We start from the raw sequence: 19930 nt of genomic DNA on the forward strand, positions 1-19930 counted from the left end.
GTATATTGGGTAGAGTTAAAGGCTGCCATTTCATTGACTACCACCAAAACTGCTGTGGCATGAAACACCCATGCAAGCTTCCCAACACACAACTCCTGAATCCTTCTGTCTGCATTGGTGGCTCTAAGCTCTTCCATCATCTGTGGCCCAGCCAATAAATGGTGCTCGTGATTATTCACCCAAGATTCCTTAGAAACCAGTGAAGGAATATGGAGATTGTTGGCTCCAGAGCAGTGGGCACTTCTTCCAAGTCTTTGAAGATAAGAAAGGAGAAGCATCCCCAGGAGCAGAGCCTGTGGGCAGTGACAGCTCAAAAAAGGAGTTCTCAGGCACAAGTGTCTGTGTCTATTCAGCAAACTTTTGAAGAAGTTTCTCTTCCTTTTCCCCAAACAGATGGCTTCCCATGCTGATGCATGCATGGCAGTTAGGAAAGCCAGCACATAGTCTAATGTCAAAAGTTTCTTTTCCTGTTTATGAGAAACCAAGAGAAACCTGAAAACCCTGAGATGTTAAGGCTGGATGGCTTACAGCCTGGCCACCTGGAGCTCTCAGGGTGGTAAACATTAAAAAATCGTCTACTTACTTTATCAGTATTTAAGAGACTGGGATTGTGTTGTGCGGGTGGGCCACCATAGCCCCTCTGCTGCAGGCAGAAATCTATTTAATTAAATTATAATTATTGTCTAAGTAAGTCAGTTTAGAATGTAATCCAACAAAGAGGAGAATTTTAGAAACAAACCATATTATACAGAGAATGTTTTTCTGTTCTTAAACCAAAAGTAGCAGTGATATGAAGAAGTACAAACAACGTACCTAAAAAGTTGGCCTCAATTGAACTTTTTTCTGAGTTTTTGCTCCCCCCCAATAACCTAAAACCCAGTTGTTCCCTTACCCCCTCATGTATGCATACATGTGCACAATACATGTGCATATACATGTATGTGTGTCTATATGTTTATATGGACACACTTCAAATGCTAACTTTCAGATGCTACCACTTTCTACGGTAGCTCTTCTCTGGTCTTCCTACTTAGTCATGCTCTTCCTAATCCTGGGATCCCTTTGTATTTACTGTGTGTGCATACATGCTCTTTGTTCCTGCTTTGTGTCCCCAGCACTTCCACCCGGTGCCTGCTATGTCATGCTTGTACTGGGCACTCCTGGAAATATGTCACCTCTAGACTCTCAGCAGCAGAAGTTTTCATAAAGCACCCTATTTAAAAGCCGTAGGTCCTTCCTTCCTGTGTCTATCAGACTCTGGCCTTCCATCATCATCTTACCTGCTCACATTCCTCATATTCATTCTTGAATTTCTAGAGCATAACACTGAGTGATTTAGAGTTTTCTAGCCACTGGTGTGTGTTTCTCAGTCTCCAAATCTCATTGCCGACTCTCCCTGTTCAGCCCTGATGATGCAATACTCCCATGGCTAGGAGAGATGATTGCGAAGATGGTAAGTGATGGACTTCTGCAGAGAGCTCTCTGAGCCAAACTGACTTCCCATTAATAGCTAGTAATGGATTCCTTAACTCAGAAACACAACCAGTGGAAACACAATTAAAATGCATTAAATGCAAAGAACAACTTTATTTTTTCTCTTATCATTTTAAAAAATCTGCATCACTTTGGATATGCCATCTTTGCCTAGAGCAAAACTCTCTTCTGATGGTGAACTCTGATTGTGGTGTAGCCCAGAGCAGCCTTGGTCTAGAAGGAGTCCAAAGCCTGGGTTTAGATCACGGTTTTGCTGTGGAAAGCTGGAAGGGTCTGTAAAGATCATCAAATCCAACCATATCATCTTACAGATGAGGAAACTGAGGCCAGGCTAAGTTAAATGACTCAGGAAGTAGTAGAGCCAAGATTAGAACCCAGTTCCTCTGACTCCAGATGTCATATTTTTATTATGTGACATGGGGCAACTCACTTATTCACTCCTAGCTTCACTCTCCTTATCTATATATTAAAAGGATTGAATGGTCTCTGAGATCCTCTTTAGCTCTTGATCTGTGATCCTGTAATGGCCTTTCATGCTTCAGTACTTAGGAAGACACAGGTTTTGCCGGATATTAAGTATACCCAACAATCTGAACTTTTCTCCAATGTTGTACAATGTAAGTTCCTCGAGGGCAAGGCTTGTTTCATTTTTGTCTTTGTGTTTCTAACACTTTTCTGGCACAACATGAGTGTTATCTGATTTGTCTTCTAAAGTAGAAGTCATTTCTCCCCTTTTCTGTTGCAGTTGGTTAGCCTGCTGCTGATTGGAATCGCTGCCTGGGGAATCGGCTTTGGTCTCATCTCCAGCCTCCGTGTTGTTGGTGTGGTCATCGCTGTTGGCATCTTCCTCTTCCTGATCGCTTTGGTGGGACTGATAGGAGCTGTGAAGCATCACCAGGTGCTGCTGTTCTTTGTATCCTTTGGGGACAATGGGGGGTGTTTTATTGGGGGGGGGGGCTGCTTTGTTCTTGCTCTATGTCCCTCTCTTGCTGTTAACTATTTACTTAACAGAATTCTTAAATGATTTTGTTCTAAAGTTGCAACTTCATTGGTGTGGGGAAATCCTGGGGTGGGGAGTCCATCTGTTGATGCTCGTCTCCAACTCTTCTGCAGCCAGTGGTCTGAGAGAGTTGGCTGAGGACACAGAGGGGGTATGGGAATTTCCCATAAGCACTCAGCCTAGTATCTGTCAAAGGCAGGAATTGAAACCAAGTCTTTGTGAATCTCAACAGTCACTCTGTCTCTCATAGTAGAAATAATTTTTCTAAAATTATTTTTCAAGTCTTAAAACCAGCAACTAGTGAAGTAACTAGTAAAGGTCAAGTATATACCAGAGTACATCCACTGAATCCTTCCTGCAATTATTTATTGTGGCCTGGGGAGCTGACTTGGGGTTCTGGAAGGCTCTCCAACCTTAAGGAAAGACTTTCTATATGGGCTCACTGGTTGATTATATATCTAGAGGCATTCTGATGCCATGGAAAAAAAGATGAATTTGTAGTCAGAAGACTCAAGTGACAATTCCAGCTCGGTCCCTTCTAATTTCTGGGACTGAACAATTCAACTGAATTCAATTCAGCAGACATATATTAAGTCATTTCATCTGTCTGGGCTTATTACTCATCTGTCAAAATACACACTTGGACTAGATAAATCTAAGGACCCTTCTTGTTCTAGACCTTTGATCCCATGTTCTGATGCCTAAGGACCAGTCAGTTCAGGGAGCCTTATTAGCCTCTGTGTGACAGGATTTTTGCTACAACAAACTCTTTAAGACTATCAACTAAAATAAATAAGTGTCTCAGCCTCTGTGGGTCAAGAGGGTTTGTACACTGACCAAATGACAGGTTCTGAAAGTCCTAAACATCAAGTAGAGAGGAAGCTTCTTGGAGACAGGAACTACGGCATTTATCTTTGTGAATAATAGTGCCTGGCACAGAGTTAGCACTATTTGCACTTGTCAAATTGGGCTGTTGTACTGAAGCCATGTCAGAGAATCATTTTCTTCTCTCTTTCTGGATCTGACCCAGGCTGCCCATAGCACTATGTGACTTGGTCAATATTTACTCATGGGTGTTGTTCGGTGAGGTAGATGTGAGAAATGGGCATTGACCACCGTATCACTGAGTACTGGAGCTGGTTGGCAGATGGCTCATTCACTTCCCAGGGGTGGGGTGTGTTGTGCTCCTGAGTCAGCTGCAAGAACACAGTTATTACTGAAGGTGTAAGAGAAGGCAAGGAAGTAGATGGAATCTGCAACGAATTCAGAGTCTCCATTTGGTTTTCAGCCAAGAAGTCCCCATTTAGGGATCCTGCTATTCACAGTTTGACACAGTGAAGAGACTAAGAACCCAGAATACACTTAGTTGTGGGCTGAGTACCTCCCTAATCCTTCTAGAATGTTCACTGAAGGCATTTCTAGGGCATTCATTATATACTTGTTTCCTTAGTCTGTTCATGTCAATTCAGTATAATAAAGACTTATTAAGGACTTACTACTATGTGCTGGGCACTGTGCTAAGTGTTGGGGCTACAAAGAAAAAAAAGAATAGTGCTTGCCACAAGGGGCTTACATTCTTCTTAAGTTGGTATTTCCCCCAGCCACCATTGGCAGTGTCATGGTGGGTGATTTAGGGAAAAGTCTATAAGGAAAGTTAGTTTATTCTAATAAAGTTGATTGACTCTGTTTTATCCCTGGAGGGATAACCTACTTTACAGTTTATTTTAACCCTAAACTTCCTTTCCTCCATCAACTAGTATTATCTTAGACCATTTACCCTTGGTTTTAGGAGGTATCTGATTGAAATTCACAAAAATGTTAGCTCTAGCATAAGCCAAGTATGTCGAGAAAAGAAAATCCGTTGCTCCCCAAGTCATCAAAGAATACACACTGACACCTGATAGGAATCCTTGTTGATTTTGCATTGTGGTGTCCTTGGGATTTCCTTTCTGAAAGTTCAGATACTGAATTTAAAGAGTAGGTAGCTAAAATAGCTGCTGTAAGGGGTGTTATATGCATGCGTTGGACTCCTGGATGCAGAACTGAGCTTCCTTTTACCTCCCATTTCTCCCAAACATGGGGAATGGAAATAAGACATTGGCTGTCATGTGCATGGGGCTCTAAGCCCCAGGATGAAATGTGGGTCTGAATGACTCTGTCTATGGTATGGATACTGGATTGTTGCTGGAAAAGGGCAAAGGTGTGGATACCCAAGACTGCACTAACAATTCCCCTCTCTACTTGTGCTGAAACTCAGGCAGGTCTTGAAGTTTTGGCCTTGATTCAGGAGAAAGCAAAGGTTGCTTCAGGTACAGCATGGTTTGGATGTTTCAAGAGAAGTTTCAATTTGCCTTCTCTGACTCCTCCCAGCATCCTCTAAAGTCTGATGTGGCTAGGCTTTCCTGCACCCTGCCTCCCTCTTGAAATGACTCAGTGTTACTTCATGTTAATTCTCCTGGGTACATTGGTGGTTTCCCTAGAGGAATCTAAGCTCTTTGAGGGCAGGGATGGATTTCTTTGTCCTTTTTGCTTCTCTTACATAGTGAGCTTAAGGAGATGAATGGACTTTTCTCAGATTTGAATATTGACAAGAGCCAGTGTGGTCTAGTGGGCAGAGTGTGCCAGCCTTGAAGCCAAGAAGGCCAGGCTGAAATCTTGCATCGGATACCCACAGGCTCTGGGAACATTATTGACCACTCTGTAGGTTGATTGGAGAACTACCCTCTGACTTGGGCTTCCTCTTGAGTACTGGTAAGTATCTGGGAGGCAAGATACCTAATGTGAGCAGCAACCAAGACAGTTTCTGAGTCACAAAGGCTTGGGCACAAGACCTGCCTGAGACTCATACCCATCAAGAAATCCCAGACAAGTGATGTTAGATCTCAGACAACTTTCAAGACCATAAGATGCCACCATGCCTTATTAGATGAAGTTTTCTCACTCATTTGGGAATTCCCCATAGCAATGAAATCAGCCCAGGCAAATATAGGAGGGAGGGAGGGGGGGAGGGAGAGAGAGAGAGAGAGAGAGAGAGAGAGAGAGAGAGAGAGAGAGAGAGAGAATGAATGATAGGGTCAGACATCCTAGCCCCATGTGTCTTGTTCTGGAAATGTGGTCATCCCACAGTGCTGTGTACTCTGGCTGTGTCTCTGCCTTGAGGGACCAGCACCTTGGCCAGTGTTTGTCATGATCACAAAGGCTGCATGGAAGCTTCCTTCACTCGACTCCCAGTATATGATCATTCTCTTACTGGTCTTCATCATCCAGTTTTCTGTGTCCTGTGCCTGCTTAGCCCTGAACCAGGAGCAGCAGGTAAGGAGATACCGCCTCATCTCTTTCTTGTATACCAGGGTCTGAGAAGAAAGGTGAGAGAAATCAAGAAATACAAAAGCGTCTCTTGGGTTTGGACTATCTCCAGAGCCCTAAACAGCTCCCCCCAACTCCTCAAAGATGATATCCTTCTAGTGCCTTCCTCAGTGTATCCCCTTGTTTTTTTTTTTCTTCACTAAGATGTCACATGGCATTGGTTAAGAATATTTGTGGTGTTCTTTTAGTGACCTTGTTTTTTTGTTTTTTTGTTTTTAATAATACTTGCTTGTTAGAGGGAGGGTTTTTGCATTTTTGGCCTTGGAACAGGAGAAAGTTACCCCCTTGTTAAAGGTATATTCTTCAGAGTAATGTCTTCTCCCATGTTTTACATTTAAGGAGAAAAGCTATCCTGGCTCCATGGCCAGAGAAGCAGCCTTAGAGTCAGGTAGCCCTGGGTACATGTCCCACCTGGGAGGCCAGAGTGGCTGTGTGACCCTTGTCAAGTCACTTTATTCCTTAGTGCTCTAAGAAAATCTCTATAAACACAAAATACAAATGAAGTGCCAGCCTACAAGAGTAGAAGGAGTTTTTGACCTGGAAATTCCCTATAGGAATGAAATCTCAGGCCCAGTCCTACCCCTATCCCTGGGAACTATTTGGAGAGGCAGTGTGGTGTAGTGGCTGGGGAGCTGGTCTTCATATCAGGAGGCTCTGGATTCAAGTCCCACCTTTGACACGTAGGACACATGACCATGGGACCTTGGGCAAGGCACTCAGTTCCCCAGAAAACTCTCAAATCTAAAAGCTGCAGCAACCATTGGCCTGGGTGGAGGGTGTTATTTATACAATGAGATGACATCCCAGATCCAGAACCTGCCTCTCTTTCTCCTTCCTAAGTACACACAGATGAAAACATGGAGAGAATGGGGAAACCTGCTCCTCTCTCTGCACAGCCTCAGTTTATTAGAAGATCCCCTGGAATCACTTTCATTCCCTTTGAAAGAATGACTAGCACAGGAATGCCCTCAGGAAAGGAAGTCTCACATATGTTACCAAAATGCAGTATTTCTGAATTTGCTTTTCTTGGTGTCTTCCATGTATAACTCCTCCGGTAATGTATGGGTGTTCAATGTACTTCCCAGGGCCAGCTTCTGGAGGTGGGATGGAACAACACGGCCAGTGCCCAGAATGACATTCAGAGAAGTCTGAATTGCTGTGGGTTCCGGAACTTTAACCCCAATGAAACCTGCCTTGCCGTAAGTTCTCCACTTGGGTTAATTTCATTGAAAACTGTCATCACACAGTTGGACAAATCTTGATGGATGTGGGAGAGTGGTCATTTGTACTGAACCAAAGGCCAGAATCTGCTACCATGTCCCTCCTTTGAGGGATACTCACCTCTTACCCATGCTCATGTGACATCTAGAGGCTCCCTTGTGCCTCCTCTCAAGTGTCTGACCGCTGATGACCCCCCAGGAAATGGGATCAGGCACCCTCAGTGGCTTGCCCATCTACTGGGGTGCAGAAAGAACTCTGGATTTGGAAGTATATGGACATGGGTTTGAATGGGAGCCAGGTCTTGCCATTTGTGTGACTCTGGGCATATGCCTTCCTCTGGCAGAATTAGACTAAGGCACGATAGTCCAGTGGGAAGTGCTAGACTTGAAGTCAAAGGTCTCAAGTTCAAATTTCAGCTCTCCAGTTTGCTACCTGTGTGACCTTGGGTAAGTCACCTAATCTCTCTGAGGGCTGCAGTTTCCTTATCTGTAAAATTAGGTGACCTCTAAGGCCCCTGCCAGTTCTAAATTTTGTGGTCCCCTTCAGTTTTGTACAGATTTTGAACCAGAACTCTAGTGTCTAGAGTTCACGGTGATGGTTGGGTCTTCTGGAAAGAGAGTGATATGTCCCCTTTTACTGTCTGAATTGCAGTGGGAATGGTGGAAGGAGATGTGTTTTACTAAACTGGTGTTTAGTTTTACTCTGGGTTTTGTTATACATTATACTATACCAGCAGTATGAATCCCTCCAGAGTTCAGTTCTGGGGAATCCTCTCCACTGGACTCTTTCCATCGTTAGAATACTCTCCTTTACTGGAGAGGGGGCTGTGAGCATTTGGTACCTTTTCTCTTTCTTTCCCCAAGTCTGGACCTTGGGGCCTCTGGAAGCCTGACAGGATGTCCAGGGACCTGGTGCTTCTGCTCAGCAGGTGCTTAGTAAGCATCTGCAGTAATGCCAAATCTTTTGCTGAGGGTTTTTTGTTTTTTGAATTAACCTCCTAGGTCCAGGATGAGGAAATGTAGCTTGGCAAGTCTGTCTGAATAAGTTTTAGCAGAACGCATACTTCATCTGAGTGGGCAGCGTTCTGTGGCCCTGGAAAAACCAGTAATCTTAGACTGTGTAAACAGAGTCACTAAGGCCAGAATCACAAAGGGGATTTTTAAAATTTGTTTTATTTATTTTTTTAATGTTCTACAATCACTACCATAAAACTTAGATTTTTACCCCCCCACCTACCCCCCCCCCCCCACTCCCTCCCCAAGACGGCACACAATTCTATATAGGACTTACATATACTTTCCTACTAAATATGTTTTCGCTATAGTCATGCTGTGTAGATGAACTAAAATAAGTGGAAGAAATCATATAATAAATGAAAATATAATACACACACACACACACACACACACACACACACACACACACACACACAGACATGATCGGCTACATTCTGCGAATGAATTCCATAGTTCTTTCTCTGAGTGTGGAAGGCATTTTGCCTTAGAAAACCATTGGGAATTTTTTTTTTTAAGTTCTTGCATTATTACGAAGTTCCAAGTCTACCAGGAAAAACTCTCGCACACTGTGGTCGTTGCTGTACACAAAGTTCTCCTGGTTCTGCTCCTTTCACTCAGCATCAGCTCATATAAGTCCTTCCAGGCCTCCCTGAAGTCTTCTTGTTCAGCATTTCACAAAGAGGATGTTATCCCTTTGCTTCCTTCCCTCGTCAGATGGGTCTGAAGTATTGTATTCTATTCTGATCACCACATTTTTGTGGTGATGGTGGTTCAGTCATTTCAGTCATGTCCAACTCTTTGTGACCCCATTTGGGGTTTTCTTGGCAAAAATACTGGAAGTGGCTTGCCATTTCTTTCTCTGGCTCATTTTACACATGAGGAAACTGAGCCAGACAGGGTTAAGTGACTTGCCCAGGGTCACAGAGCTAGGAAGTGTCTGAGGTTGAACTTGAACTCAGGTCTTCCTGACTCCAGGTCAGGTGCTCTAACTGCCACTGTGCCACCTAACTGCCCACTATGTTTTAGGAAAGTCATTGGGAAGGTTGAGAGCATCCAGAGGGTGGTGGTCAGAAACATGAAGACCCTGGATTCCAGGCCATATTAAACTAAGAAACTTGAGAAAAATGGAGGTGTTTCTTCTGCAGGAGGGAAAACTAAGGAGAAACATGATGGAGGAGGGATTAGGTATTTCCTACTTAGCCCCAGAGGGCACAACCATCTGGAGCCATACACAGAAATGACAGAAGGAAAATGTCTTCACAATTGGTCCAGAAACAGAGACAGGCTGCCCTTGGGAAGTAGTGAGCTCGCCGTCACTGGAGGTCTTGAAGTAATGACTGAAGGACCACCAGCAGGGCATCTTATAGAGGAACTTCATGTCCTAGATTTAGGGCTGGATGAGACTGTAGAGTCATCTAGTTGAACTCTTTCATTTTATAAATGAGGAAACTAAGGAGCAGGGATGGGAAGGGACTTGGCCCAAGGTCACACAGGTGAATGGGCATCACCACCGTATTGCTGATGTTTCAGGAGTCACCAAGGAATCTTTTTGCTAAGCCCTGAGTTCTGAGTGTGTATGAATCCAGGGAGGAAAGCAGTTGAGAGCAGGGGCCCCATTTTTCAGGAAGGTCTTGTTCCCTCCCTGTCAGGGCCCTAGGTTTAGTGGTAGGATCAAGATGAAGGTCAAGGGCCCAGAGAAAAGAACACAGCCCTGCGAAGAGAGAAGATGTACTGATTAGAGGGGAGCCTCCTAAATATGCGTTGTTCTCTACAGAGCTGTTTTTACAGCCGCCACTGTTCTCCCTGTGCTCCCATCATAGAAGAATATGCTGGTGAGGTGCTGCGGTTTGTGGGTGGAATTGGTCTCTTCTTTAGTTTTACAGAGGTAAGTCATTCTAGACAACTCCGTATCTGGGAAATTCAGTTGGCGGGAAATGGCATCAAGGGAAATGAATTCATTGCTTCAAGGATTTGTGATTTCATCAGTCATTCAATCGACAACCATTTATTAAATGCAGGCAACGTGGATACAAAATATACCGAAAGAAATAAAAATGAAATAGACAAAACTAAAGAGTCCTTGTTGTCCAGGAGCACACCTTACAAAATAAACAACGTAGATTGGATACAATTTTTGGGGGGGAAGGCACTTGCAGTTGGCCTATTTCCTCCAAGCTATTGCATGGTTACCTCCCTTGAATGTTCATCCATGATGTGCATTGATGTAGAAGCCTGGTTTCCCAATATTCACATCTCTTCTTGAATGCTTTCTAGAAGAGCATCCCTGTGGACTAGAGAACATTCTCACTGTCAGGTTGTTTTCTCTCTTGTGCTGATTTTCCTTCTCAACAAGCTTCTCAGTTGCTAGGGAACGTGAGCCTTGTGCTCCATAGGTCAAGGTGGTATCTGCCATCTTTGTGCCTGATACCCTGTGGGCAGGTCAAGTGCCTCTTGATAAGTCATCAGTGGATCCAGATGCCAGTTCCCAACCAGTGGCACAGTCCCTGCAATGTTGGTGCCTCCGCTTTCTGAGGCTTGGATAGAAGGGCAGGCATCTGTAATTCTTATCAGTCATCTAAGAACAAGTAGATTTCATATGGTTAATAGAGAAGGTTCAGTGAATGAGCTCAATTTTCTTTGAACAGTAGAGGGTTCCCTAGCAGTTATGGAAGAGAGTCCAGAAGATATGAAGGGCAGTTGAGCATAATTCCAGGGTGAAAAATGCCCCTTATTAGGCATTTATTTCTTCAGTCTTTGTAGTTATATTTAATCACTTTTCTCATCCCCACTAGTCTTCCAATCCCTTGTTTTTTTCCCTGAATTTTCTTGGAGGCAGTTCCTATGGAGGGCAATAGCTCATAGGTTCTGTACCAAGTAAGACATGTTCCCAGTACAGATCCAGTGATGTTGTCTGGTGGCCAGTCCAGCTAAGTCTCCAGGGGCTCAGCCCCTCAGCAGCCTCACAGTTGAATTTTTTGGTAATAGCATCTTCCTAAGACCATCTACTACATCTTGGAAATGTTATCTGGGTGTGGAAGGGTAATCACAGATGAAATCATGTAGGCTTAAATTGTTCACCTGTGAGTTTCTTCTGGAATTGTCAGTTGACAACCAACATTTATTAAGTGGCTTCTATGTGCCAGAAATTGTGCTAAGCACTGGGTGTACAAATAAAGGCCAAATGCAATCTTTGCTCTCGGGTATAATTGAACTTTTTGATTCCTCTGACAGAATCTTTAAAATCAGCACAAGAAGTTAGAATATTTTTATTGGTTTGAAAGCCTAGTTTGATGCCTCTGTCATCTCATCCATCTGTCTTCTCTCTCGAATATGGCACCCATTCATGCTTGGCTATACTGTGCAGTTTTTATCCATGACCTCTCTTAAGTCCTTCATGTGAGATCCATCCAATGTACTTGGAACCTTCCTCCCAGTTTCCTGGCATGGCTGTAGTTCACTGGCCTTTCTGGTTAGCCTCCATTCTTGCTCTGCTATGGGGTTGTCTTTTTCCAGTCACACACTCGTTGCACCAATTTTTGCAACATGAAGACATATATACCTGTTAATGTGGATTTTGTTTTTAATCAAGCTTTGGTCCACCATGGAAGAAATTACAAGACAGCTAAAAAGTGACTAACTTTTTTTTCAATGTTCTATTGATTTTTTTCTTCAAAAAGGCAGGAGGTGTTTTCTTTAGTTTTTATAGCAGCAAGTTCATTTTTGTGGGGTGGCATTTGTTTCTCCCATTGCTTTCCTTTAACCAATCCATTAACCAAGTTATTAGAAGATCCCTCATACTCTCAGCTTTGTGAGTCTGCCTTCTTCAGTCACTAAGAGCATTTCGCTTTTTTCTAGAGTTCTTCAGTTGTCTTTCCTTTTGTTGAATAAAGTTAAAAGAAGAAATCACTCCCTTTGGCACCAGTGATTCAAGGAGGCTGATTTTCTGATTCACAGCCCAAAGTCTGGGGTTTTATTTATGTTGCCTGAAATAACCCATATCTGTTTGTTTTCTGCAGATCTTGGGAGTTTGGCTGACCTACCGATACCGGAACCAAAAAGACCCTCGGGCAAACCCGAGTGCCTTCCTTTGATGGGTGATCCAGAGTGATCTCCCGCATGGTCCCTTCCTTCTTCCTTCCTGTTACATATAAGTTAAGCTAGCTGTCCTTTTCCTTAATTAAGTGAACTTTCCTTTTTAAATGACAAGACAGAAGGGAGAATTCTCTTTGTTTGTAGTTAGGCCACTGCCCATCTTTTCCCATGCAATGTCCTTTGCCACGCCTCTACTGGAATATCATCTTCTGAGTTATTTCCTCCTGACAGTTTGTAGCCAGTGCCCCAATGCCTTTCTTAGCCTTTGTACATGCAGAGAAAATTCAGTGGCATTCTGTTGTTGTCCACACTATGACCAACATGTTTATGCCTCCTGGGTCGCACTGGTTATAGATATAGGATGGGAACCAAAGAAAGATGGGGATTTGATTTGTAACTGATTCTTTTTGTTTAGATGCATTCATGGAAGGGGCTCCTTCACTCCACCCCACCCAACCCCCATTCCCAATATCTTTTTCTTAAAAGAAACTTTGTGTGAAGTAAAAGTCAATTAATTAAAGTATTGATTCAGGTTTTGTCATCTTACTTTAGGACAAAAATTGTTGTTATTTAGAAGTAGAAATGTGGTTTGGGAAAGTGGGAAAGTGAGTCATCCTGGGACCTGTAGGGTTGGATGAGAGGTGGGCACTCACAGGTATCCTCCTCCCTTCACCTCACCTCCACTGACTGACAGGTGATTAATCCAGAATGCATCTGTCTTGATTATCTTTTCACAACAACGAATGGAATATCAAATTGTTCTATTTTTACAAAAAACAAAGCATTTGAACTACCCCATGGGGTGAAAGCATGAGAGTTGGTGACCCTGATTCTGGCCAGCCTCCATCCTTCCTGAGAAGTCCTTGATGATTGCCCTGGGGAAGTTCTCAGATGCACACATATTAAAATGTGATTGTCATGATTTCCAATTTGAATAAAATTGTAACTGTCATTTATTTAAAAAAAATTAAAAGATAGAAAACCTTTTGTGTGTGTGTGTGTATGTTAAATGAAATTGAAGAAAAGAAAGACTGCTGTGTGGGTTGTCACCCAGAGCTGGTTTTTTTCCTCTGTGAATTTCTTAGAACAAAGTTTGCCTATTTGGTGGCATTTCAGACAAGGAATTCTGACTTGTTAATGTGAACTCCCAGCTGTGTGGATGGAGACAGCCTTGCTGGCCTGGCTTTCATCCTTGAATGTGCATGTGTCCTTCAGTGGGGGTGGTCAGCCTTGATTTACAGATATAAACCGGCTAGCTTATGTGCTAGAAGGTTTGGGACATACATTTGTGCTAGCTCATTTGGTCACATTCTTCTGGATACAGAGGCTCTTGGTTTGACAAACATTATCTCTAGACACTGATACAAAGTTAAGTCAACAAACATTTCTTAAGTTCTTTCAGCAAGACACTGTGTGAGACATAAAGACTGACATGCAATAGCCCTGCCCTCAAGGAGCTCACCTCTGAGGACCAATAAAACTGCCTTGAGAAGTAAGTATAGTACAGAAGAAAGAGGAGAGAAGGATAGGGAACAAGAGCTAATCAGCTAGGTAGGGGAGAGTGGGTGGGAGCAGGAAAGGCCTCTCAGACGAGGGAGTATTTGAGCTGAATCTTGGAGGAAGACAGATTCTTAAGAGTGTAATGGAGAGGCAATACAACCACAGGGGACACCTTTTGGGAAGGAATTGAGGTGAGCATGGGTGGGGGGAAGGGGAGCAAGTCGTTGATTGGACTCACCTAGAGATGATGAAATGGGTGGGAGAAGTATATGAGAGAAGGCTGCAGAGGTAGGCAGGAGCCAGATGGAGAAAGTCCTTAAATGAATGTATATCTTTGAATCCTAGCAATAATGGGCCTCTTTCAAATGTCTCTGGGATCTTTCTGACTTGGGAGTTGCCTCCAAAATACAGATTGCAAGTCATCCATGCCCACCTGTCCTCCACCACCTTGGTCCACACTCCTCGGTAGATTCACTACAGAGCTCCACTCAATCTGCTGGAGGCCTTCTTCAGAGGCACGAGACTCTGTCTTTTTCCTCACACTGCAAGGCTACCACTGGATCAGTCTGACTCTTGATAATAAGGAAAATAATGATAACCATTATTATGGTTGTTGGCAACTTCTGAAGGGGTAGAGACAGTCTCATCTTAGTACCCTATTCTTTTAAAATGCAGATTTGTAATACTTTGATTTTGGAAATATCACTGCCAATTTTTCCAGTCTTTCCTCCTCCCTGGCCCAGCCCTATCTCTGAACACCTCCCCCCCCCCCCATAACAATCAATTGAGCTCAGTTAAACAACCTATTGACCCTATTGGACAAGATATGCTTTATTTGACACCTGTCCTGTACCACATCTCTACTAAGAACCATGCTTTGACCTTTGGACCCTCTGGCTGCAATGCCCAGAGTTCTGTTGTCTTTCAATGCAATTTTCCTTTGCAATATTGAGGGCCATTATGTCAACCTTCTTTAGATTCCTCCTTGACCCTTGTTCTTTCTCCATAACCCCCCCTCCCATCTAGCCCCCAATACTTCCCTCCATGTGGTTTGAGATGTTCTTTGGAGCATCTCTGGTCCTTGTGGTTCTAGGCTGGTCCTGTTGGCAGGTGGGCATCTCAAGGTTGTGAATGGGCAATGGTCTATGTGTTCTGGGGAGGACACACATGTCTGCTGGGACCTGAGAGCTTGGTTGGCAATCAAGGATTCTCACCTGGAGCTTGGTACCTCCAAGACAAGTAACCCTCAGGTGGGATTTCTCTGCCCTTTTAAAGGGACGTTTTTATCACTTTTTCCAACAAAAAGCTGCTATTCCTGTAAATGCTTTATTGCTTGGCCTTCACGGTAGCTATTGGGTTAGCCCAGAGCTGTTTTGTAAAGTCTTACTCAGGCCCTTTGGCCGCTGCCTGGCCTGTCCTAAGCAAGGTTAACACATCACCTTTACCTGGTGCTCTAGGTTAGACCTTCTTAACACTTTCCTCTCTGGAATCCTTTTCGTCTGAGAAATTTTGATGTGACCCTGGGTATATCGGTATACAGACTAGGTACACAAACCAAACATTTACTGATAATAAATCATAAAGAAATTTATTTTAAAGCAATTCTTTGCTATAGATGTCATTTTATCTTTTATTAAAGGTGAAAGCCAACTTGCATACCAACAAGATAGTTGTGCTTGTTTATTTTTACATAAAGAATTAATCTTTGTGGAATATTTGCTACTGTAGGGTATAGAACATCTTCAATGTCTTTCAGAGTTGATTAATATTTTGATTTTATAATCTTCAATGCTGAGAACACTGCTTTGCCTAAATACATAGTACAAAATGGCAGAAAGATATTTAGGGCCATTTCAGAGTCTGTTGGAAATTCTGTCCTAATCTCAAGCCAAAATTCAGTGAATGATTTTATATGTACAGTAAAAATTCGTAACAAACAGTAGTCTCAAATCTGAACCCAGGTGTTTCTGGCAGTTTGGTTGGGGTCATGTGGTATGACGGCATGTGCGGTGCCAAGTGTACATGTGTGTTCGGAACCAAGGCTGCAGTGAAGTCACACAGTGAGACATGCTCAGGCACTGCCAGAAACACCTTGGATTCATTATGGGTTTGATTTTGAATGAACTTTTTGTTGCTGCACGTTCAGAAATCTTAGTATTGCCAAATTGTTCACAGCCCCCACCTTTAGTTACTTGATCCATGGTTTAAGAAGCGCTACTCCAGGTGGTGAGGGCCTTGACACTCAGGAAGTCACTTGAGTCTCTGGAAAGGCAGGTGCCTTGATCTCCCCCTTTTTACAGATGAGAAAACTGAGGCTTAGAGGTTAAGTAACTTGCCTAGAGTCACACAGCTAGAAGAGAGGTGGCAGGATCTGCCTCCTCCGAATCCGGAACTCTCTTCCCTTTACCCTGCTATGTCTCTCTGTCACCTGACCCCCACAGACCGTGAGCCCTGTTGGCCCTGTTGTCAAAAATGGACAATCCCTGGCAGAGAATCTAATGCCAGGACAAAGAAAACTGCTTCAGCACGGTTTTCAGCCCAGGGACTCTGGTTCTGAACCTCCTGAGGTCCCAGAACCTAAGGCTGCCTGTGAAGTTGGGCCAGAGAGGGGCGCTTGAGAAGGACAGTATACCAGGGTGGAGGAAATCCTGTACTGGGCAGTGAGAATTTGCGTCTTACTTCCGTATCTGAGCTTCCTGACTAGCCTGACAGGTGTTTGCTTAACTCTGTTTAACTTCTTTCATTTGCCTATAAGCACATGAAACTTTTATTATATTTGGTCAGGACATAAAGAGACGCAGGGGTCCATTGTCAGTTCAGGCTTCTACAATCGAGGGTTTTGAAAGGGAGGCAACCCTGGTTTATTTTACAGGTGAGGAAGCTGAGGCCCACAGAGACAGAGAGGTCATGAGAGGCACGGCTGGGACCTGAGCCCTGACGTCTGACCTCTGAGGCTTGATCAGAGGTCCCCACTCCACTTGGCAGAGAGATCAGTGTGGCTGGAATTCCAGCGGGAACCTTCCACTACGGACAAACCCAATTAAATAGCTCCTTTCCAGAGAATTTTGGAAAGATGCACTGATTGGTAGAAAGTAGTGACAACTTCTGGGCTCTGGGGATAGAGGGCTGGACTTGGTATCAGGGCAGAGCTGAGCTCATCCCCTTCCTCACACACTAGCTGACCTTGAGCAAATCACAACCCCTCAGAGCCTCAGTTTTCTCCTCTGTAAAATGGGGCTAATCTAGCATTCCCCTCACAGGCTTGTAAGAGTCAAATGAGTGAAGTGCTTTACAAACTATTACATAGAGGCTAGTTTATTGTTGCTACTAATGTTACTGTTGCTACTTTTGTTGCTATTGCTGCTACTGCTACTTTGTTGCTACTTCAACTTTGTTACTTTTGTGGCTGATGCTACTTTGCAACTGTTGCTGCTGCTACTGGTTGTTCAAAGTTCTATCAATTACAGAAAAATAACTTTCTAATAGATGAGCCAACTCCAGATTGAGCATTCTCCATGTTTTCCACTTGCATATGCATGTTGGGCATATTTCCCTGTCTGGAGGTGTCCCCACCCCTCAGAATTTAGGCTCCTAATGTGCAAGGACTCGTCATTTTTTTTTTTTGCCTTTGAATATCTGGTGCTTGGCACACAGTAGGCGCTTAATAAGTGCTTATTCAATCACTTGAAGTGACTTTCCTCCCTTTCAGACTCAGTCACTTTGTGGCTCAGTTATAAAGAGGGCTTGGTAGGTGACAGTGTACCCACAGAAATGTCAGCTGCCAAATCATTGACTTGCATAGAGGCCTAGATGATCAATCTTGACAATGACACAAGGATGAAAGGGATGGCTAATAGATGCCATAGTCAGGATACAAAAAGATCATGGCTAGGAGAATACTGTACTGAATCCAATACAATGAAATTCAATAGGAATGAATGGTGTGATGAATACCCCTTCTCTCAAATGAATTCACAAGTATAAAATGGGAGAGGCATTAAGAGAAAGGAATTCTGGAAAAGGTCTGGAGATTTTAGTGGATTTAGGCAAAAAAAGCTAATGTAATCCTGGGCTGGGCAATAAGAATAGGGCATAGGTAGGTCCCATACACTCTGCCCTGATCAGACTTCATTCAGAGCATTGGTTTGTGTTCTGCTACTGCTGTCTAAGAAAGATGTCGATAAGCTGGAGGGGCCCAGAGTGTAGCTAGCATGGTGAGGGGTCTTAAGCCCATGACATATATGCTTAGTTAAAAGAACTGCACATGTTTAGGCTTGGAAAAGACTGGATATGGGGAAGACATAATAACTGTCTTCAAGGACTGTACAAGAAAGGTTATTGTAGGGAGGAGTACGAATTGGATTAGTTCTGTCTGACCCCAAAGGGCAGATCTGGGCAAAGACTCAAAATGACAAATTTTGTTGAGAGGTCAAGAGCAATTTCCTCACAGTGAGTGGAATGTGTTTCCAAAAGAGGTAGTGCTTTCACCCTCCTTGGAGATCTTCGGATGACCATGGCCAGGCACGATGTAGTGGAGATCCCTTTTCTGTGTAGGCTGGTGCTGAGGTACTTTCCAAATCTAAATTCTGATATCCCAAGAGACCTATGTACCTACTTTCTCATCTTCATACAGTCTTTATGAGGTTCATGTAGAGGAGGAGCAAGGATGAGGAAGTGGGGGGAGAGTGGCACTGAGTTCCTCTCCACAGAAGTCCTCTGGGCACATCTAGAAAATGTATCAGACTGAATCCAAAACTGTCTTCTGTTGACATTGAGAATCTCTTGGACCAAGACCAAATAAAAGAGATTCTCCATAGATAGTTGAGACTATTCAGATGTGCACACACAGGACCTCCTTGATGAACATCATTCATGATCATTTCCAAGAGATTGGCCCATGTATTTGCACAGGAATTACTCTTCCACAAAGAAGCCCAGATCCTGTTTTCCCTAATTTTCTTCCTTTATCACAGAGCATTTCTTTATACTTCCTCCCCACCAAGCAGAAGGGGCAGCTTGCCATACTCAGGTTCAGTGCTGGGAGGGGAATTGGAGGTGGAGAGTGTCTGCTAAGGAATTTAGTGAAGAGACCCAGGGCAGCTGGCGCTTTACCCATTCTTACTTCATACAGAGGCAGGGTAGATGTGAGCCCATGCTGGTCTCCTTATGCCTCCATGCAAAATCCCACCCTTGCTATGAGGCAGCAGGAAATGAAAGCAAGAAGAAAACTTTAAAAAAATAAAATACAATGCCATGAGTCCTTCAAGGGGTTCTTTCTGATATATAGTGATCAACTACACGTGGTTCTCAGTACACAATAATTAATGTCTTTCCATCCCTACACTCATCCATTTCTGTCCCCAAGTCTCAAATTTTCTTGTTTTACCCTCTTACCCATAGAAGATCAAAGTCAGCCTCTGTTCTTTCCCTCCAGAATGTCTCTGTCTACTATATATGGCCAGCTATGACTTGTGGTCCCCAAAGGGAGGTTGGCAACTGCATGTGTTTGGAGGGAAATTCTTCTCAGGCGCTTCTGGAGGAAATCGTCCCCCACCACAAGAAAAGAAAGCATACTCATAATGGGTGGGAAAGGTGCCAGGCTGGCTTGCTCCTGTCTCCTGCCTCAGGGAGCCCTTGGGTCCACATCTGTCACAGGACATAGAGTGCCGCTCTGTATGCCGGACCGCTTTGTCTGCCATCTTCCATCTCTGTTATTTCTGGAGTTTTGAACCACCATTAACAGCAATAACAGGTGACTAACCTCTACATAATACATTAAGTTTTGTAAAACATTATATGCTAATTCCCTTAATTCTCAAAAGTCTGGGAAGGGAATGCCACCATGGTTCCATTGTGCAGAGGAGGAAGCTATAAGCTCAGGTTGATCATGGTTCCTAGCCCAGCACTCTGGCCATTTCCCACACAGCCCTCCCTTTAGGCACAGAGACTGGACAGGAAATATTAGAAAGGTCTGAGATGCAAGGGTCCCAAAGAGGTGGTCCACATTCCCCTGCCTTCCTCCAAAGAGCATCTGAACACACACAAGCCTTCCCTCAATGACCCTGAGGCATTGTTGTGAACGTGAATTATTACCAGCGATAACAATCTTCACAGAGTCCTGAGGAGGGGGCTCCATTTGTTTCTATACCAAAGGGCTTCAGATACCTTTTAGAAATTGCGCTGTGCCCCTCCCCTTCCCCCTGTTGCTGGCCACTTGCTGCAGTTTCCAGACCCTCCACTT

General features: G+C 43.8%; 1 protein-coding gene across 1 annotated transcript in view; it reads left to right on the forward strand.

Moving 5' to 3' along the window:
• TSPAN13 (tetraspanin 13) overlaps window positions 1-13176 on the forward strand; it is a 29457-nt gene extending 16281 nt beyond the window's left edge. The window contains exons 2-6 of the mRNA XM_072650830.1: window positions 2240-2407; window positions 5726-5806; window positions 6946-7059; window positions 9872-9982; window positions 12114-13176. Of these exons, the coding sequence (XP_072506931.1) occupies window positions 2240-2407; window positions 5726-5806; window positions 6946-7059; window positions 9872-9982; window positions 12114-12188 (549 nt within the window). The 3' untranslated portion in view covers window positions 12189-13176. The remainder of the gene's footprint in view (window positions 1-2239; window positions 2408-5725; window positions 5807-6945; window positions 7060-9871; window positions 9983-12113) is intronic.
• Window positions 13177-19930: the final 6754 nt, after the last annotated feature.

The sequence above is a fragment of the Notamacropus eugenii genome, chromosome 3 (genome assembly GCF_028372415.1).
Source record: "Notamacropus eugenii isolate mMacEug1 chromosome 3, mMacEug1.pri_v2, whole genome shotgun sequence".
Lineage (NCBI taxonomy): Eukaryota > Metazoa > Chordata > Mammalia > Diprotodontia > Macropodidae > Notamacropus > Notamacropus eugenii.